We start from the raw sequence: 21,988 nt of genomic DNA on the forward strand, positions 1-21,988 counted from the left end.
GGAGTGAGGAGGTGGGGAGGTGAGCCAGGCCATGTCAATTGGTGGCATGCTTGCTGTTAACTTAATGTGCTCCAAATTAAAGTCGTTTGTTTCATTTATTGGGAGTGATTACTGTTAAAAAGCCCCAATTAAGCAATCTCCTCTGGTGGAATGAAGTGCCACAGAACCTGGCTTCTGTTACCCTGCCCAGGAGGCCTCAGGCTGGAGAAGAGATGCTCCCATCTGTCTGCCCCCTCCCTTGTCTTCTCAGGTCCTGTAGCTGGGGACGCTGTTTCTCACACTTGCTCACAGCCCTTCCTGCCTCTAACAGTCTTTCTTGGGTGCTCCAGGGAAATGCCCCAGGTAAAAGTGTGTGGCTTGAAGCCTAGAACCTGGGTTCGAGTCTAGTGTATAACATTTGGGAGCAACTGCCTGGGTGTAACACTTCTGAGCCTCCGCTTTTGTTTTCCTTTTTGGTTTTTCTAGACAGGGTTTCTCTGTGTAGCCCTGGCTGTTCTGGATCTCACTCTGTGGACCAGGCTGGCCTCGAACTCACAGAGATCCACTTGTCTCTGCTTCCCAACTGCTGGGATTAAAGGCGTGCACCACCACTGCCCAGTTGAGCCTCTGTTCTTGACTCCCTCTCTTTCATGACCTTCCAAGGTGTCTGTGGGAGAAAGTGGAGACAGCACAGGGCTCTCAGCAGTGGATGATTGATGGAGGAAGGTCATTGGTTAAATTAAAAGAAACTGCTTTGGCCCATCTCATTGGTTAGGAGATAGGTGGGAGGAGTAAACAGAACAGAATGCCGGGAGGAAGAGGAAGTGAGGTCAGACTCCACAGCTCTGCTCTCTGGAGCAGACGCAGGAGAGACGCCGTGCTACCTGCTCCAGGGAAGACGCACGCTATGAAGCTCCGACCCAGGATGGACTTAGGCTAGAATCTTCCCGGTAAGCGCACCTAGGGGCGCTACACAGATGATTAGAAATGGGCTAAATTAATATGTGAGAATTAGCCTAGAAGAGGCTACATAGAAATGGGCCAAAGCAGTGTTTAAATGAATACAGTTTGTGTGTAATTATTTCGGGTAAAGCTAGCCGGGCAGGTGGCTTGGGGTTTTGGGGACATAGCCCCGCCGCCGCCGTCCTTATTACTACAAAATGACGCCCAGACGTGTGGCTAACTAAACCCACTTAAAAAACCTGAGAAGTCTTAAAAATAAGGGAGAGAGAGTTTAACACAGATTTTTGCTATTTGTTGGTGGCGTGCTGTAGAGAGATTTCCTGATTCGGCAACAGCAGCAGAAAAAACGCTGTGTCATTTCAAAGCATGGCTTCCTGGGGCTGTGCCGCCAGTGCAAACTCTGGCTTTATGTTTGTGTTCCCGCTTGGGATCGGAAGGAGAGTGCTCTGAGACTGTGCAATGACTCAGAGCTCACCGCCTGCTCCTGGGCAGAAGGCAGAATCAGGCTTAGGCAGGCGGAAGAGCATGGCGGATTCCTGCCGCCATACAGAGACGTGTTTTCAGACTGCGGCAGTGCTCTGCGTGTCAGATTTGGATGTTACTTGGATGAAAAGAATTTCTGTGCTGCACGCTAAGTCTCAGAATTAAACTGCTGAGTGCCGCTCCTACCTGGTAGCCCCAGAGCTAGCACAAAATGGTACGTCCTCCATTTTGAAATTTTCCTGACTCAAAAGCAGGAACAAACCTGTGTTGTTTTAAAATGCCGGCTTTCTGGGCCATCCTGCCAGGGCAAACTCTGACTGTTTGAGGCAGGAGGGCCGGCTACCGAGAGAGGACTTAAGTGTTGTCTGTTGTAGCTTGCTGGCTGGCAGGGACCTTGAAATGCTATAAACGTGGCTACAGCCAGTACCTCCTCCATGAGGCTGGAAAGCTAAGGAATGGACTGGATCTAGCCCGCAAAGCCACGGCTTTAATTCTACTGATATTGCTTGGTAAATTAAAGACTCATGTGGTCAAAAAAAAAAAAAAAGAGAGATATACAGTAAAGAGAGATTCAAAGACAGAGAAAATTTCTGAATGGTTTAAAGTGTGTTAAAAGTATATGCAGACTAAAAGTTGAAGTTCTTAAAGCAAAAAACAAAAAAAGCAAGAGAGTAGTACACACCTTTAATCCCAACACTTGGAAGGCAGAGGGAGATTGACCTCTGTGATTTCAAGGTGTGGTAGCACACGCCTTTAATCCCAATGCCTGGGAGGCAGAGACAGGCAGATCTCTGAGAGTTCAAAGACAGCCTGGTCTACAGAGATATTCAAGGTCAAAGATATACGCTCAAAAAGCAAAAAGTTAACCTAGGAATGTCACAGCTTAGATTCTTAAGCGCCTACTGATTTAAAGGCGCAAATCAAAAGTGCTCCTGGATAGTAAAAAATTGCAGATTCACAATAGGACAGATTCAGACCACTAAATGAGTCACACTGTTGGATGAATGTACGTAGGCTTGGGAGAGAGAAGAAAAAGAATATAGAGAATAAAGTTAATAGTTTAAAAAGAAAAAAGTAAAAGTAAAGTCTTTAAAGAGACAGAGTACAGATAGTTATAGATATAAATAAAAATAACCCGCGTAAAGATGGAAAATTCACAGAGAGTCTGGATTATGTACATTGTGTTTTCTTTAAAATTTTTGACTGTGAAGGAGCTAAGTACAGAGAGACATTTCATTATATGGGCTGCCAAGTGGAACCAGAATGGATATAAGGGTATTACGATTTCGAAATTTGGATCTAAGGATATGATGCTTTGGAGAGAGTCTTCTTTTGTTTTCACAGAGGATGAGACCCTGTTCATTTCTTCTATTCCGATTTGGTATGATGGACCACGTCCTCCTGAAGGGTTGCTGTGAACATCTTCAGAAAATTGCTTTGCTCAACTGTCAACTGAGATGAAACTAGCACACAGGTTATACCATGAAAGACCTAATTAACGACGCCCCCATTCAGCAGGAAGCAGTTTGGAGAGAAATAACTGCGCCCATATTCCCAAAAATTGTTTGTAAATGTTCTTTTACATTTAAAGGGGGATATGATATAGATATGAATAATTTGCATTAGTATAGATTTTGCTTTATTGATAGAGATTTACGGTCAATTTTGTTATATGTATGAATGTTTCTGATGTAATTTTTACTTGATAACTGTTTTGTTATATGTAATTTTGCTATGTTAAGGTTAAAGCCTTCCTTTTTTTGTTTAAACCGAAAAAGAGGAAATGATGGAGGAAGGTCATTGGTTAAATTAAAAGAAACTGCTTTGGCCCATCTCATTGGTTAGGAGATAGGTGGGAGGAGTAAACAGAACAGAATGCCGGGAGGAAGAGGAAGTGAGGTCAGACTCCACAGCTCTGCTCTCTGGAGCAGACGCAGGAGAGACGCCATGCTACCCGCTCCCAGGCAGACACACGCCATGCCCCAGCTCCGACCCAGGATGGACTTAGGCTAGAATCTTCCCGGTAAGACCGGTGCTCACAGATTGTTAGAGATGGGTTGATTGGGATATCAGAATTAGCCAGTAAGGGCTAGAGCTAAGGGCCAAGCAGTTTATTAAAGAATACAGTGTCCGTGTAATTATTTCGGGGCATAGGCTAGCCGAGCCAGGCGGCTGGGGTTTTGGGGACCCAGCCCCGCTCCCCCTATTACTACAGATGATAAATTGGTGGCTTCTACTTCTGGTTCCTGAGTAGGTGCGTGGGGCCCTTCTCAGCATTCTAAAAGGCATAGCCACGTGGAGGGTGGTGCAGCAAGTTTGCGGTACCAGCATTAGCCCAGGCTTACTTCAAGGGGTCCTTGTATTCTTTTGTGTCCTCCGTAGTGCCCTAAACTACAGTGTTCCTTCCTGTTGTGCTCCCTGCCCCCACCCCAGTGCATCGCCTGCTTGTCCTGGAGCAGGCTCTGGGTGCCTCCTGCCCCTACCCCAGTGCATTGCCTGCTTGTCCTGGAGCAGGCTCTGGGTGCTTTACTTTACGCTCTTTTGTGTATGTGCCCTCTCCTGTGAGTTAGCACTAACCAGGCCTGTCGGTGCTTGGCCGATGTGATCCAAGAGATGGGAGGCCGTATCACCCGTACCATAGACATAGACATATCTTTGTCTGTGGCAGGAAGAGGTTTTAATCTTCAACCTCTCATCCCTTTGGAGCCCCAACATAGCTCCATGGCTCTGGGCTCTGCAGATGTCTGCCTGCTATTGTTCTGGAGTCAGAGTGGTAGAGCTGGAGTCTGCGCAGTTGCTGTCTTTTGACGGCAATGTGGATGGACCTGCTGCACCTGCGAATGTTTAGCTTCTAGGAGGCTCCAACCAAACTTGTTCCTAGTAAACTAACATAGGTGCTAGGTGATGTTTGCTTTACCTCTTCTCAATGTCTTTGGGTTGTTTTCTTGGTCTGATTGCATACACCAGTTATTCATGATATTCCGGAGTATTGACTAAGTATAAGCTGTCAGTGATTTAGAAGGTCATGCCACCAGGAAGGCTGGCATTCCCCCACACGTACCCACATACTTTCAGGCATGTTCACACGCCCAGCTCCTGCCCACCTCAGGTAGCCTTAGTTTTCACACTTTGTGACTCTTCCGGTACTGGATGCATGAGACAAGTGCCAGATTATCATGGCAGTCTGGCGCGTGCATGTGTGTGTGTGTGTAGCAGCTGAGACCTGCCCGAATGGTCAGCTTCCTGGGGCCCTGACCAGGATGCAGTTCTAGAAGGGATCCACTGGTAGGTGCACAGGACACCTGCACAGGATTAGGCAAAGTGCTATTTTGACTTTGGTGTCCCAAGCCACCTCTTATCTGAGGGACCAGAAGAGAAAGCAGGGGATTCCGGGAGTGCCTGGGGCTGCCTACAAGGGTGCAGAGGATGCCGACAAAGAGGCTGCCTGAGGGAGCAAGGGCCTTTGAGGATGCCATTCATGGTAAATTAGCAGAACACTTGTTCATCTTGGAGAAAAGAGGACTGAGGTAGCTGAGGGGAGGGGGCAGAGGGGCTTGGTAAGAGGAAGGCCAGCCTGATTGAAGGAGTGTTTGCTGTCTGGGTTGGCAGACTCATCCAGCAGGAGGTTTCCTGCCCAAGGATGCCTGGCTTGCACGCACATTTGCCAGCCGAACTTCTAGAGTGATCACTTCACACCCCTGCAACTTAGCTCAGGGGCCTCCTCTCCTGGAATCTGCCCAACTCTTTGCTCTCTAGTCCCCTACCCCCCAAGATACTGCTTTTTTTATTGTGTTAATCAGTGTGGGGTCTCACCCACCTCTTGACACCCCATACCCATTAGTCCCTTCCCTAGCCCCTGGTGTGCTGAATCTGGCCTCTTTGCTAGCTGCTAGAGGGTGGTGGGGCTGGCTCTTATATCTGTCTCCATGGAGATGCTAAGACAGATGTGGTCCAGTGTGAGACTCGGTGCAGGCTGAATGGGCTGCAGGAGAAGATGCAAGCAGGTGGGCAGAGAGGGTGAGCACTGTGGAGTAGCCGCAGGAAGTGAAGGGGCTGTTGGGTAGTGGCACATCTCAGGCATCCTGTGAGAGCTTTTCCTAGGTGTGTGGGATCACGCTAATCAGAGAGGGAGAGACATAGCCCTTCAGTAGAAGTTGCCCCATCTAAGATCAGCCAGGATGGTGACGGTATGTTTTAGAGACTTCCTTAAGTTTTTGGACTCCACTGCCCCTCCTGTATCATCATGAAGGAATCCTGATGCTGTCGGGGGGGGGGGGGGCTATGTTTCTCTTACTGTAGGGAGCTAGGGAGGTTTCCGACTGCTGGCATTGGTGCTTCGGTTGGCAGGCTCTTCAGTTCCTGCCCTTGACCCAGACATTGGTGGACAGAGTCCGCCCAGGAATTGCATATCCTGGGATCTAGGTCTTTCTCTTCTGGCTTTCCTGAATAGGCTTTCTGGTGTGTTTTAGCCTTAGTTTCTCTACTGTGATGGATTGGTCACTTCCATTACAGGAACAAATATCCCAGATACTCAGTTTAGAAAGAGAGGTTTATTTGTTTGTTTGTTTGTATGGGGGAACTGACCTAGGGCTTCTTGAATACTAGGCAAATGCTCTTCCATCAAACTATATCTCCAGCCCACCAAGGATTATTTTAGATAGCATGTTTAACCTTTCTGTCCACAATCAAATAAAACCATTTTTTTTAAAAAAATATTTATATATTATGTATATAATATTCTGTCCGTGTGTATGCCTGAAGGCCAGAAGAGGGCGCCAGACCTCTTTACAGATGGTTGTGAGCCACCATGTGGTTGCTGGGAATTGAACTCAGGACCCTTGGAAGAGCAGGCAATGCTCTTAACCACTGAGCCATCTCTCCAGCTCCCAAAACCTTTTTTTTTTTTATCGGACTCTGGTGGAGTGTCAGATGGCAGTAGCAGGGAATACAGTGTGGAACCCAGTTCACTTGGTTGGGAGTTGAAAGGAAGGAAGAGGAAGGGCTAGGGTCCCAGAATTTCTTTCAAAGGTAACCTAATTCCTTAAGAACTTCTACTGTGGGCTAGGAGATGGCTCATTTTGTAAAACAGTTGCTACACAAGCATGGAGCCCTGGATCCACATCCCCGGCGCTCACGTAATAACCAAGGTGTGACCCTTGTCTCTAACCTTAGTTCTGGGGAGGCAGAGCCAGGAGTGTGCCTTGGGCTTGCCTCTACTACCTGTATACACACACACACACACACACACACACACACACACACACACACTCACACAGTCTCAACTCTTTAAAGTTCTAGGAGTTTACCATTATGCCACAGGCTGACCAGCTAGTTCATCATGTGAGCCTCTGGACGTCCTTTGTGCAGACGGTGGTGGAATGGTGGGACTTCCCAGCCCTGAGTCACATGTACCGCTGTCTTGCTGGTGGCTCTAAAATGGGTATTAAGAAGCTGCAAACACACATTCTTTTAGAATTTGTTCTGAAAGGAGGCTAGAAGGTGAGGGGAAGAGACAATCATTCAGCTCTTCCTGGGATGGTTCCTGGAATGACCCTCAGAATCTTCATGGATGGGAGATTTGGGTTGCTTTCCAGGCCTCCATCCTGAGGAGATAAGGGAATGAGATCTCCCCAGCTCTCTCCACTGTTTGGCATGTCTACAAGGACCATGGCAGCTGCCACAGTTGGATGAGTCCCCAAGGAGCAGGCATCATGCCGGGGCCTACCCTGGTCTGCAGAATGCTTGTCTTCGTGTGGAGGTGTTCTCTCTTCAAGAGAAGTTGTACAGTTGACCTAAGGCAGACTGGCTTGCTCAGAGCTAGACCCCTGACTGACACTTGAGCAGTGTATTCATCCTGAATGCCTGTTGATTTGGGTAGTTCTTCCTTATCTTTCAGAAGCAGGAATGCTCTATGAGATCTGGGGTCCCAGTGGAATGGTGATGGGGGTGCCCATTCGTATTGTTCAGGGACTTATGCACGAGACCTTGTCCCCTCACTAGCTGGTCAAGAGTTACCAGGTAATTTATGAAAATATGAAAAGCAGGGCACTGAGTTCCCAGAGCCAGGATGGGCAGCCCTCATTCCTGCTCCAGGCTGCTCACACAGTGTGCCTTTCTCCAGTGTGCCCTGTATGCCTGTGGTGTTTGAGGTGCTACCTCCTGCATTTACTTGATAGCAGGTCACAGGTCTGGGTTGGAGGAAGTCTAGTACCTTCAAGTTACCTGTGAGGAGACTGCGCCCAGGCAAGGCTAAGTGGTTTGTATAAGGCCTCTGTCGCAGTCACTTTTCTGTTGCTGTGATTGAAACACCATGACCAAGTTAACTTAGGAAAGGAAGCATCTACTGTTTGAGAGGGTTACAGTCCCTGATGACAAGGCAAAGGCATGGCTGCAGGAACAGCTAAGAGCTCCTATCTTCATCAGCAAATAGGAAGTAGAAAGGGAGGAGGGAAGGAGAGAACGAGTGCATATTGGGAATCACATGGGTCTTTTGAAACCTCAGCATGTCCCACTGACACACCTCCAACAAAGCTGCCCCTCCTAATCCTTCCCAGACATGAGCCTGTGGGGTCAATTGTCTTTCACATCACAATAACCACATAGCTGGACAAGGGGATCTGGGACTCCATGGTGGTGTGGAAAGTCCTTCTGTATATGTGTTGCTTTTATTGGTAAATGAATAAAGATGATTTGGCCTATGGCAGGGCAGAATAGAGTAAGGTAAGAATTCCAAACAGATAGAGGAGGAAAGAAGGTGGAGTCAGGGAGACGCCATGTAGCTGCTGAAGGAGACAGATGCCTGGAAACCTTACTGGTAAAAACCTTATGAGCCTCATGGTAAAATACAGAATAATAGGAATGAGTTAATTTAAGATGTAAGAATTACTTCATAAGAAACCTAAGCTATTGACCAAGCAGAATTGTATTAATATAGTTTCTGTGTGATTATTTCAGGTCTAGGTGGCTGGGAAATGAACAAGCAGCCTCCAAATGGCATCCAATGTGGGCAACTACACCCACATAAAACCTGAGAGAGATTAAAAAGAAATTCTAGACACAAAAGAAGAGAGTTTAGCACAGCTTCTTGGTAGCCTTATTTCTTTTCGGGTGGGCTTTGTTTGCTGGCAGCGAGCAAGGGTGCTGTGGCTCCTTTAAGAGAGTCCTTCCTGGCTTAGCATGGGCAGTGAAGGCTGCCTGGCTTCTTTAGGGGAGGGCTTCCTGGGTTATGCTAGTTGTATGAACAGCTCTGGCTCTTTTGGGAAGTCTGGCTGTGGAACACTTAAACGGGGTTTGTGATCAGAGTGCTACAAGTTGCTTAATGTCAACAGAGACCTGTGCTTTCCCTGGAGCTGAAGCAGTGAGCATGGCTTGTAGAGGCAGTGAATGTACCTCAGCCATATTAATAGGCCAAGAGAGGCAGAGCCAGCATCCGGGGCTTATGTGACCACACTGCTTACCATTTTAAAATGCTATTGTCAGAAAAGGATTTCAGATAAACAATAGCACAGATTAAGACATAAAAGACCTCTAAATGAGAAACAGTGTGTTTCTGGTCCTCTTGTGTGAAGTGCAGTGTCTGGACTTGATCTGTGAATCTCTTGAGGGATTTGTTATAGTCTGAACTATGATAAAACATCTCACTGGCCCATGAGAATGTTCTGCACTGAGGACTTGGCCTTACCCAGCGTGGAAGGGTTGTGAGGATACAGGAGAAGGTGCATAGAGAGATGGGCAGTGGACCCTGAGAATCTTCTTGACCTGCCTCTACAGAGGGTATGAAGCTAACAGTCATGTTCTCATAAACCATCTTCATTTTCCCATGTGCCCCTTCAGCCGATGTCCTTCCAGGGATAATTTTGTTATGGTGATGGATTTTAATCTCTGCTTATTTCACTTATGGGACCTGTATGTTATGGTGTAGGCTCAAGGTGTTTCTGATCTTCTTGTCTTGTTTCCTGCTTATTGCTCGTGTAATATGTTGTCACCTTTGTTTTATAAGCTGTTCTGAGGGTTTCTGACCTCTTGAGATAGGATATCACAATGTATCAGGCTTTAAATGAGGATGTCTCCCATAGGCCCAGTACGTATGGACACTCACAGCTCAGGATGGAAGCCCCAGCCAGGCAGAGCTCAGCTGTGACGTGGGGAAATTGATGCTCTCAAACATATTTCCAGATGCTGAGGATGTCCTGCCATAGGTGCTAACATTTGCTGTATTTGATTCGGATTCTCTTTTTCAGAAGTAAAATACAGCGATAGCTAAATGTCACCTTTGTCTTCCATTCCTCTCCTTTAAGGCGTCCTTGTCCCAGATGTTGAGTGCTTTGTAGAACTTTCATTTTCATCTTACATATATGTATATAAGATATATACTTATTATGTGTGCTAGTCAGTTTTTTTTTTTTGTCAACTTGACACAAGCTGGAGTTATCTGGGAATGGGGACTTTCAGTAGAGAGAATGCCTATCCAGTTGACCTGCAGGCAAGTTGGTGGGGGTCTTTTCTTGATTAAACTGATATCGAAGGGCCTGACCCATTGTGGGCAGTGCCACTCCTGGGCAAGTGGTTTGAAGATGTATAAGAAAGGTACCTGAGCCAGCAAGGCTACCTTTGGGACTGGAGCAGACCTCAGGAAATGGGTGAGGCAAATGTGGGGTTAACTGTTCATGACCCTGGCATGCTTTGGGTAGAGAATGTTGGGTAATTTTATTCAGTTTTCGGTGTCTCTGGGAGGAGGGTAGTGAGATGGGTGGTTGCTTAGCCTTAGTGGGAGTAACTTTTTACTTGGGCCATATCTGTTCACTTCCTGGAGCTGCAGGAAAAGACCCTGGGCCTGGCTTTGGCTCCTTCTGTGATTTGCCTTGCAGCCTGTACCCCAGCCCACCTCACTGGGCCCAGTTTCCTGTCTGAATTCAGAGGGTTGAGTTGGTGGTGTTAGATCTTGGGCCTCCCCTTTAAGGTGGTGTTAGATCTGGAGGCCTCCCCTTTAAGATGCTAGTTAAGCAGACTGATTCCGGGGATGCTGTCAACTTGACACAACTGGGAAGATGGGTATCACTTGGGAAATTGCCTCCATCAGTTTGACCTATAGGCAAATATGTGGGAGAATTTTCTTGACTAATGATTGATTAATGTGGGATTTATTAATTGATTAATCAGTGTGGGAGAGCCTTGGCTACTGTGGTGGGTACCACCTCTGGGCAGATGGCCCTAAGTTATTTAAGAAGACAAGCTCTTTGGAAACAAGCCAATAAGCAGCATTCCTGCATGGTCTCCTGCCTTGAGTTCCTTCCCTGGCTTCTCTTCATGATGGACTATAAGCTGTAAGATGAAATAAGCCCTTCCCTCCCCTAGTTGCTTTGGGTCCTGGTGTTTCTCCCAGGATAACTAGTTCAGGGCCCCTCTGCATCTGTCTGGGACAGAGCTGTGAACCTGTTTGTGCTGTGGCTTCATAGCTTGTTAACTTATGACCTAACCCAGTTGCCGGCTCATCCTTGTCACTAGGATGTCCCAGACTAAACATAGTGTGGACGTTCTTGCCACCCCTGAAAAATGATAAGAGTCAGATTATTTTCCTCTGGAGAATTTCTCAGAATACTCTTCTCCTGGTCTCCCTGTGTCATCCTGTCCCAGCATGACTGTCATGTGATTGCTATCCCTCTTAATGAAAGGGAAACCTTTCTTCCATTCAAGATCCCATCGTATTGTGTCTGATATAATGGGCTGCATTTTTCTTTCTTTCTTTTTTAATACTCTCCCATCTCCAGGCCTGATGATGGTTTCCCAGGTCACAAGACTCTCTCCTAGTGAAGCTCATGTCTCACGGTAGATACACAAAGAAAGTTTCTTGCCCTGATAGAACTTATATTCTGCGGAGAAGATCTAATGAGGTACTAAAAGCTGTCCACCTTGTTGCCCCAGAAAAGTGCAGTGACTGTTCAACACAAAGCACATGAATAAGCTATACAGTATGCGGGCAGGTCAGGACGTGATGCAGGAGGTTGGCATGGTAGGAAGGGTCAGGAGTATGGAGCCCTTGAGAGGGCAGAGGAGATGCCTCTGAGAGGGGGTATTGCCAGAGGGCAGGATCTAACCTTGCAGCTAGGTGCAGGGTGCTGGCACTGGCCAGCAGCCTATGCCTGCTCCTCATGTGAAATGGTTTCTGGACCTACTTGCTGCCTTGGCCGTCAACTTTGGATGCTCTAGCATTTGCCATGTGTCTTCCTGCAGGACGATTTTTAGAGATGCATTTACCTGTGCATGGCACCAAGCAGAGGCTCAGCTTCTACCATCCTTCTCAAGGTGACTGGGGTCCCTTACTAGAATCATGTGGGGTGATGTATAGTGGGTACCCCCAGTCTCATCCCAGATCCTGATTCTGTCTCTGGGATCAGTGCACACAGTTTATAAGATCTCCAGGCCCCCTAGTGAGAGCCTGTGCTACTGAAGCTGAGGACTTCTCAGAACAGCAGTTGGAGCTGGCAGGCTTATTGGAGACATGTGGTCCCCTGGTAGTGCTTTGACCTTTGACCACAGTTCCCCACCTTCCCCAAGACTCTTTGGGGTTGGATTTCTCCTTGCTCCTCTCAAAAAAATAAGTTTCTGATAAAACCTGCTAAAAGGTTGGGAATCTTACAGGACTACCTGGAAACGCCAGTGGTGCAGAAGTGTGAGTGGAAATGGGTGAGGGGCAGGCAGGTTCTGTCCCGATTGGACACAGTGGGGACCAGGGACGGGCCTCTCCCTTTTGAACTGTGAGGGAAGCAGGCCCTGAGAATGGCTCTTTGAGATGCCTTTAGAGATTAGATGAGTGGGCTTTGATTCTTCTCCAGCTGCCTGCACTTCTGTCAGACCAAGTTACATTCATGTAGGAAATCTTACAGAAGTGGTAAAAGTCACACAAGGGGAGAGGGGTCACAGTGTGCTTCTTTCTTTTCTCGAGAAGTCTATTCACTTTTACCTTTTCCATTTAAAACTAACAGAGGCAGGGCTTTGCTCTCTTATCCCAAGGGGCCTTTGTTTCCAAAGTTAAAGTATCAGAGAGGGCAGCATATAGCCACGCATGACCGACGGTGTTTGGGGGCTCATTAGAGACTAGAGACCCAAAGATCAGCAATCTCGTGCTCTCTCCATCTGGCACCACACAGTGTCACTCCCTGGTCTAGGAAGACTTGGTTTAAGGAAACACCTCTGGTAGGACTTTAGAAATGGCCTTTAAGAAACAGGCACAGTTACCCTGAAGCAGCTCACACGTTACCAGGTGACATCCTGACCAATAGGCTAAGGAAAAACGGACCGTGTTCCTCAAGGTTTGGAATAAGTCTATGAACTAGAAATTTCTGTTCTTTAGGTGTGGTCCAGGGCCAGGGGGATCCCTGGACTAGAAGAGAGCTGCCATTGTCTTGGGTTTCCCTGGGAGCAGGTTCTTCATGGCCGCTGTTGTGTTTCGGGGTATCAGTTGTCTCTCCTCTCTGGACTCATGATTTCTGCCTCCTCCTTTGCTCATTCTTCCTCACAATCTCAGCAGAGTCTCAGCGTTTGCTGATGTGCTTTGCCGACAGGAGCATGCCTGGCAGTGAGTAGCAGACCGACCTTACTGCCTGGCCAGGAGCTGGGGAGAGGCGGAGAATGCATGACCAAATATGTAAACATGGATGTGTCAGGGGGTAGGTGTTGAGGGGAAAACGAAGCTGCTGATTCAGTGGCCAGAGCAGATTGTGTGTGTGTGTGTTGTGAGACTGAATTTTGCATCTGTGTTACTGGGGTACGTTTTGTGGTGAGAGAAGAGATCTTAGCATCACATGCTTTGCTCCCTATGGGAGGCTCTAGAAGAGACAGCCAACCAGTGCAGAGACGGTCAGTAAGCTCCAGGGATCCTCCTAGCTCTGGGCTGTGCCTGGCAAAAGTGAGCTAAGTGGGTAGGTTAAGCACACAGGATGGGACCTGTAACCATTCTGTCCATGTAGGACACTGAAGGGCCAGTAGATCTGATTCCGACCTCCAGGGTCTTGGGTCTGATATCTAGAGATGATGTCATGTCTGGATTTCTGCATGAGGAAAAGCTTTCTAGCTGTACTGAAAGTGGCAGTGGTATCATCTGTGCTTATCAAGCACCGTTGTGTGCCTTCTCAGAGGCCTGCGAACATTGCCAGGGCTTCCATCCTGCAGACATGTTAGGGTGTTGGAGTATTTTGCTAGGGTAGCCAGGCGCCTAAAGCATCTTGCCATTGAATCCAGGACTGTGATTTACTAATGATGCTTCTGTCTCTTGAGTCTCTGGAAGCACTGACCCCCACATCACTGAGAGATGCCAGACCAGACCTGGCGCCTGTAAATTGGTAATGTAGTGGGATATTGTATTGGCTTTTTTTTTTTAATTAACTTAACATAAACCTAGACTACCATTTAGAAGGAATCTCAATTGAGTAACCGCCTCCGTCCAGTTGACTGGTGGGCATGTCTATGGGAGCATTTTCGTGATTGCCAGTTGATCTAGGAGGGCCTAGCCCACTGTGAAACACCTCCGGGTATGTGGGCCTGGGCTGTGTAAGAGATGTAGCTGAGCAGTCCATGGCTAGCGATCCTCTGTGCCTCTTGCTTCAAACTCTTGCCCTGACTTCCTGCCCTGGCTTCCCTTGATGGTAGACTGTAACCTGTAAGATGGAATAAACCCTTTCCTCCTCAAGTTGCTTTTGGTCACGTGTTCCTCGTAGCAACAAGAAGCAAATTAGAACAGGGATGTTTGCTTGTCCTGTCAGGGGACAGTTCTGTTGACGGCAGGTTTGTTGGCAGGATCTAGATGTTGCTGCGGCACCCTTCCCATGCTGACTGTGAACCGTCTGGACGGTGGAGACATTTTCATCATCCTGCTGGAGATGGATACCATCGCTGCCCCAGAGATGGTTGTGGGCTCATCACTCTTCTCTCCTGGCTTCTGAGTGACCTCCTTCCACCCTGCCTCTGGCTGACTGGCCTTGCTGTCTGCTCTTCTGGCAGCCTCAGGGTTTCCTGGAAACCGTGTCCTCCTGTGCTCAGGGCCATCTCATTACTTGCCTCCTTGGCTCTAGCCACGTCTGGCTTCCAGTGGTCTCGTCATTTGATAAATGAGTTTTCCTCCCTTTGAGCTAAGGGCTAGGGGTGCTTTAGGTTCTCGGGGAATGTTTCCAGGAGCTGTGGCCTGGCTCCCCTGACTCTGTCCAGTGGGAGTGTCTGCTGCTGCCTGGCACAGGGACGGCTGTGGCTGCTTGTGCTGGCTTCCAAGACTGGAAGTGATAAGAATGTCGTGTGCATGGTAGAGCAAGGCCAGGCACCCCTTCCTGAGCTGTCCGCCTGCTGATGGCACACAGTGCTTTCTCCATGCTGACTTCATTTGGAACCGCAAACTCTTTGAGGACACTTAGTCTAAGAGTAGTTTGTCCTTACTGAATTTAGATTTTTAACATAATTCATTAAAGATAAAAGGAGACAAAGGGACTTAACACATTTTGTCATTATTCCTGATATATGGATGACTGAGTAATTACTGGTGTGAAATATTGTTATGAACAAATCCTTTAAGTATCATTGGTAAGAGGAAATTAGTGAGTAGCTACCAATGTCTGATAGAGGCTGACTAGAAAGTCACTTGCCTTGTAGCTGTGCACTTAGTAAGTAAATGGGGTGGGGACACTTTCAGTAACTTTTTCATGAGCTCTGGGCTCTGGCCTGCATACCAGAAGTTGTACACTCTGGTGACTTGGTCAGTGCCCCCAGGCATTGCTGTGATTTATGTGAAGGACTTGAGGAAGAAGCTTTTAGGTTGGATGTGGGTAATGTTTTATGATTAAAAGGGTTTGAAGTTTTAAGATGTGTATATTTAAATAAAGTGACAAAGTTACAGGTGGTGACCTGATATCTGTTGTTTGATCTCTGTAAGTAACAGGCTTGCGTTGGCATCAGCCACTGTCAGACTGCCTTCAGGAACCAGCAGCTGACACCCCAGCTTTCCTAGGTGCTGTGGCAATTCTTTCTCTAGGTCTCAAGGTGGGCTTGCAGCCCTCAGCCAGGCACTGGAGCCTACTGGATGGGCACTCCATGCTGTCCAGGCTTGCTGCTGTTTGAGATCGCAGTCTGCAAACCCGCTTCCTGCTTGGAGACTGGGCATTTTGATTCACACTTGGTGCCTGTGGTTTGCTTCCTGTTGTATGAATATATCCATGAACTATATTCATTTTTCTTTAAGTAGATTTGTTATCTGAAATATTCATTGGAACTGGCTAATCAGTACAGCTCTTGGAACAAATGTACTGAGTCCAGTCTGTCCTCATAAATCTATTAATGCTAACGAGCTACAGTTGTTGCCTGGGAAGCTTGGGTGATGTGAGGCTGGTGGGGGAGTAAATGGGCTGCCGACGCTTTTCTGGACTTGGCTGTGGCCGAAGCAGGCCCTGCCCATGTGTATATTACCTCCCCACACATGCATGCAAGTGCATTCCCCCCACCTTCCCCATCCATACTACACATACACACATGCACACACATACTACACATACACCACACCACACAATGCTACACATACACGCACATCCCCCCACACATACAATTGCACACACAGATACACACATCCTATACACACATTGCACATACACCACACCACACACATTCTATACATACACCACACCCATTCTACACATACACGCACATCCCCACATACATATGCACACACGCATACAAGTGCACACACACATACATACACACCCACCCATACCCACCCATACACACTTTCTATACACACACTACGCATACATGCGTGCGCGCGCGCACACACACACACACACACCTGTTCCCTTGTCCCTTTTCCTCTCTGAATGTGGAGATGTCTGTTTCTTGAGAGCTTTCTTGTACTTTCAGCATCTTCTATAATTCCAGCCCCCAGTGGTGGTTTGGGGGTGTAGTGAGGGTATGCTGGGAAAGCTGTCCCATGAGTGGTATCTTATCTGTGGGAAGAGATTTAGGGGACTGGACACAGGCTGGGGCAGGCTGTGAGGCTGACAGGTGAGAGCGGCTTGGCAGCCCCTGAGCAGGGAGCTTGTCCCCAGGGACCTTAGTGGCTATCACGAGTCAGTGTTGCTGTTCCTGTGCACAGAGAGACTGAGGCTCTTGCCCAAGTGTGGTTCCTTTAGGCTGCAAACTTGTGTCAATGACCTGGCGTGAATGTAGTCAGTGTTACACGGCAGGAAACACTCATGGCCAGTGAAGCCCCATGTGAAATGGGGTGCAGGAGGGGCCTGGAGGGAGCATCGTGGGAGGTGAGAAAGCTGGAGGGAAGGCTGAGAGAGGGAGTTCCATACTTGGGAAGAGGAAGGTGAGGTTTACGAGGACGTGGTCATGAAGGGGCTGCTGACGTGCTGGGGTGAGGGTGATGGTTCAGTTTTGCTCAGTCCTGAGGGCAGGGGAGGAAGCTTAGAGCCGCTGTTGCAGACCTTGCTGGGAGATTTGGACGTGAGAGAAGTGAGCTTTGGAGTTTTGAAGCTAAGAAGAAAGATACAGATCTGTGTATTTGGAGAATGACTGTGCGGTGCAACAGAGGACGTGATGAGGTTAACCATGCAGGGAAGCCACACGCAGGGCCAGAGGCTACCGAAGCTGTGGAAGAGAGATGTAATGTGGGATTAGTGTAGAGAAATAGCAAGAACTGGCCTAGCTGAGAGACCATAGAAAGAAAAAGCCAGAGGAATAAAATGGCCAAAAAAGGAAAGAAGGAAAGAGCCCCTTGGAATAAAAATGTCAAGAAATCTTAGCAAAGCTTTTACAGTCAGAAATTCGGTTTCTTGCAGTTTTGAAACAGGGTCCTATTCTGTAGCACAGGCTGGAACCCACTGTGTAGCTCAGGCTGGCCTTGGATTTAGAGTAATCCTACCTCAGCCTATTGAGTGCTAAAACCATAGGCCTGAGCTACCATCCTGGCTAAATTAAGCTCAGTAGTGTTTCCAAAATTGAAAGAGACTGAGGACACAAGTAAACATGAATCAAAAGGAATATCGGTTAGAGAAAAATAGACATTAGAATTCTAGAGCAAAAGCAGGACCTGCTGGAGGGGGAACCATATGATGCAAGGCTGGGCGCAATGACCAAAGACTGCAAGCCCAGGAGTGTGACATGGGAAACCCGGGCAGATCCCTGGGCAGGGGTGAAGGTAAATGGGCACAGAGCTCACCTGTTTGAGACGTCTCAGGTAGCGCCCACACCTGATGGACACTGTCAACACAAAGGGCTTCTTGTCTTGAAGTTTGAAACTAGAAAACAACCCGGGAGTTGGGCCCACTTTCTTCCTTCTTCCTGCTTATCCACTGTCCTGTCCCCAACAGTGTCCCTGTCAGCATAGCCAGCCCTGTGCTGCCTGGACTTCCCTCCTTATTGCCTTTCCCCACTTTCTTTGCCCTCAGATGATCCCCAACCCCCACCTCCTCCTTGGCTCCACTGTTTCTGCCTCCTGGGCTCAGGTGTGTCTAGCACTCAGACAATTGGCTAACTCTGGGGTTTCCTGCTCCCACTCCAGGTCATCTTCCATGACGTTGCTGTGCTGACAGACAAGCTCTTCCCTGTCGTGGAGGCCATGCAGAAGCACTTCAGTGCTGGCTCAGGGACCTACTACAGTGACTCCATCTTCTTCCTCTCTGTCGCCATGCACCAAATCATGCCCAAAGGTAACTCGGGGTGTCAGACTCTGTATGCACTTCTGCGCTCAGTATGACTGTTTGTGAGGAAGGCAGGGGCTCAGGGGCCTCCTTAGAGCCAGGTGCAGCTTTATCCACTTACTAGATCTCCTAGTCCTGTGAATGACACATATACCAAGACACTGCATCTGTCTACAGCTTATACAGTCAGTCAAGTGGCAGAGCTAGAATTTGAAGTCATGTCTATCTGATATGGAGTGCTGCCTCTCCAGATAGCTTTCTGTCTCTTCAGTTGACCACATGAGAGCTCTCTGGGAATGCCTGGTACAGGTGTAGCATTCAAGATTGGGTGCTGGATGCTGCTTTGCCACCAGCTGTGTGCATGGCTTTGGCTAAGGCACTCTGTGTTGCTAGGTTTATTTCCCCACCTGTGAAAGGAGGGGACTGAACCAGTTGGTGAGCTGTATCAGCCTGCCTTCTGCAGATGCCGGGCCTGTAGGGATGCTCCACCGTTGGAGTAGTCCTGGAGAGTTAGGAGGCCCTCTGTCTCCATCCCACCTCTCTTGGCTGTGCCCCTACTCCACATCGAGAACCTGCCCACCACTGCCACCATCTGTTGTGCATTATCCCTATCTGATCACAGGGTTCTGTGACTAAACAAGTGTGCAACAGGCAGCTTGATGGGCCAGAAGTGCCTGGCAATCTGTGCCTGTGACACCAGAGGACATCAGATTGGGAGGAAACGTGCTGTCCTTGCTGAGTTCCCCTCCCTCCATCCACCATCAGGTCCCTGGCCTTGAGGTCAGTTTGTGTTTTAGGGTGCCCAGTGTGGTGCAAAATGGAGCTCCTTTGATTTGCAGGGAAGGGAAGGTACCTGTTACCCCAGCTCCTCAGCTATGTGGGAAGCTGGGCAGTGAATCCCAAAGGGTCTGGGGATCTACTAGATGCTGCTAGTATCATCTCCCCTAACTTTGCAAATGAAGACAGACAGAAGGCTTTCCTGTCCCATAGCCTCTACGGAGGGGACCATGTCTACTGAAGAAAGCTGTGGTGGGCGCTTTGCTAGAAACCTGGTGTGGGGCATAAGGAGTTTCTTCGATGCCCCATGCCATCATCTCTGACGTACATTGGTGCTGCCAGGAGCAGATGTGTCTCATTGTCATAAAAACCCTATATTAACAAAATATTTTAAATGCCATATTCTGTAGGTCTTTGAAAGGTTTGAAGACCATCTGTCTATCTAAAATATATCTCTATATGATCTGGAAAGGCTACCTAACATATCTACAAATTTGATCGTTATAGATGACAAATGACTGACCTGTGTTTCTTGATTATCCTAAGTACTTCGTAATAATAACTTTCAAAAACTATAATTTACCTTGTATTTTTAAATGAACTGCCTAGGTAAAATATCTTAAACATATATATATATATGTTTATATATATATGTTTATATGTGTGTGTTTATATATATGTTTATATATGTATATACAATATATAATATGTTGCAACAAAAATAACCTTAAATTGGTATCAGCATACAAAAGTCCTTTAAACAAGAGTAGAAACGTATATACAGAGTGTTGTAACAAAAATTGCCTAAATTTGTACCATTATACAAAAGTCCATACCAATACAAAATATTTGAGATTAATTGTTGCTTTTAAAAGTAGATTCAATAATCTACCCTTTTGTCATTCCGATATTTCCCTAAGTGATAACAAACATCCATAGCCCAGCAAATAACCAAAGAGCACTCATGCACCCCGGCCCTGGATTGTGGGCGCAGTCCTCTCCATACTGCTTCCTGCTGGCTGAAGGTGAAGTGTCCCCAGAGGTCCCCAAGAAAAATTTGAGATAATGACCAAGTCCTAGAAAGACTATTTATAAACTTTGTTGATAGATCTCACCTGTCAAGATTCAGGAGGTCTCCCCTGATCAAACCAGATCCGTGTCAACCTGAAGTGAGTCCATGGCCTCTTGTTTCCTGTAGAAACAAAAGCAAAACTGCTTCTCCAAAGCATTTTTTAATTTTCACTTGACAAATACACTTTTGACATTTTTAAAGTTAAGACACTCTCACAATACCCAGGCTGGTTTATTCCAGCAGCTCTTTCAGTTCAGATCTCTAAGAGCTGCACTTTGCTTTTCAGCAATCAAAGAACTCAAAATAATCAACACAATAGCATACAGGATTCAGACTCATGTGTATTTCCCATCTTATGTGGCTTTTTTTATATTACTTTTAATGTCTTTTTAAAGACTTTATTTTTTTTAAAACTTTTACTGTGTATGTTTTAGTCTTTTTTTTTTTTTTTTTTTTGGTTTTCAAGACAGGGTTTCTTTGTAGCTTTGGAGCCTGTCCTGGAACTAGCTCTGTAGACCAGGCTGGCCTCCAACTCACAGAGATCCACCTCTCTGCCTCCCTAGGGCTGGGATTAAAGGCGTGCGCCATCACTACCCAGCTCTTTTAGTCTTTTTTGATCACACGAGCAAACTTGAGACTGTTAAGCTACACCTGGATTCTCTGTGCAGTTCTCTTGGCTGGCTCTGCCCACTTCTTGGTTCATGAGAGCCAAGCCTAAAGCTTGCATCCTGGTTGGAGGTTTGTCTCACCAGGAACTGCATTCCACCTTCCTAGAGCTCTAGAATGCTAATGCTTGCCTTGTGGCAGGCATTTTTTACTTCTTTGTTTTGTTTTTGTTTTTGAGACAGGGTTTCTCTGTGTAACAATTCTAGCTGATCTGGAACTAGCTCTTATAGACCAGGCTGGCCTTGAATTTACAGAGATCTGCTGCCTCTGCCTCCCAAGTGCTGGGATTAAAGACACCGGTCACCACCACCTGACTCATTTTTTGCTCCTACTTAAAGTACTGGCTGCCCAAGGTCTTGGCAGCAGGCAGAAACTCCTAAAGTACTGTATATCCCCCCCACCCAGCTTTCACAGGCTTTAGATGACTGAGTCCTACATTGGGTGCCAAAATGTTGGTTTTTTTATTCTTTTGGGGGGCCCACCAGCCAGCTCCCCAAATAAATCACACACAGAGACTTATTCTTTTTTTCTTTTTCTTTTTTTGTCTTGTTTTGTTTTTGTTTTTTGAGACAGGGTTTCTCTGTAGCTTTGGAGTCTATCCTGGAACTAGCTTTTATAAACCAGGCTGGCCTTGAACTCACAGAGATCCGCCTGCCTCTGCCTCCCAAATGCTGGGATTAAAGGGTTGTGCCACCACCATCTGCATCAGAGGCTTATTTTTTGTTATGAATGCCCAGCCTTAGCTTGGCTTGTTTCTTGCCAGCTTTTCTTAAATTATCCCGTCTGTCTTTGTTCTTGGGGCTTTTACCTTTCTCTGTTCCTGTATACTTTTTCTTTCCTTCCTATTGTCTGGCTGTGTGTAGAAGGAGCTGCGGGCTGTGTTCCTGCCGCCCGGCTCCTGGCTAGCTTTACACCCGAAATAATTACACAGAAACTGTATTCTTTTAAACACTGCTTGGCCCATTAGCTCTAGCCCCTTATCAGCTAATTCTCACATCTTGACTAACCCATTTCTATTAGTGAGTGTAGCACCACAAGGTGGAGGCTTACCAGGAAGGATCTTAACCTGCGTCCATCTTGGAGAGGAGAGCTATAGCGTCTGCCTGACTCGCCTTCTTTCTTCCAGCCTTTTCTTCTGTCTTCTCCACCCACCTAAGGGCTGGCCTATCAAAGGCCAAGGCAGTTTTTTATTAACCAATGAAAGTAACACATAGACCCTCCTCCATCAGCTGTGTAGCTTGGTGGGTGAGTGGCTGGCCCCTGAAGTCCTCCTCCTTCCTTTCTCATTCCCAAATCCTTTTCTCCCAAATCTTTATACTCTTTGCCTGCCAGTCCTGCCTGTTCTTGCTTGTGCCTTGCTCTTGGCACACAT

At 47.3% G+C, this 21,988-nt stretch overlaps 1 protein-coding gene across 1 annotated transcript in view; it reads left to right on the forward strand.

The window, feature by feature from the left end:
• The window catches only part of Xxylt1 (xyloside xylosyltransferase 1), a 131,446-nt gene that overhangs the window by 10,202 nt on the left and 99,256 nt on the right, over positions 1-21,988 (forward strand). Inside the window, exon 2 of the mRNA XM_075967461.1 lies at positions 17,963-18,110. Coding sequence (XP_075823576.1) covers positions 17,963-18,110 — 148 coding nt within the window. The remainder of the gene's footprint in view (positions 1-17,962; positions 18,111-21,988) is intronic.

This window comes from Microtus pennsylvanicus, chromosome 1, assembly GCF_037038515.1.
Source record: "Microtus pennsylvanicus isolate mMicPen1 chromosome 1, mMicPen1.hap1, whole genome shotgun sequence".
Lineage (NCBI taxonomy): Eukaryota > Metazoa > Chordata > Mammalia > Rodentia > Cricetidae > Microtus > Microtus pennsylvanicus.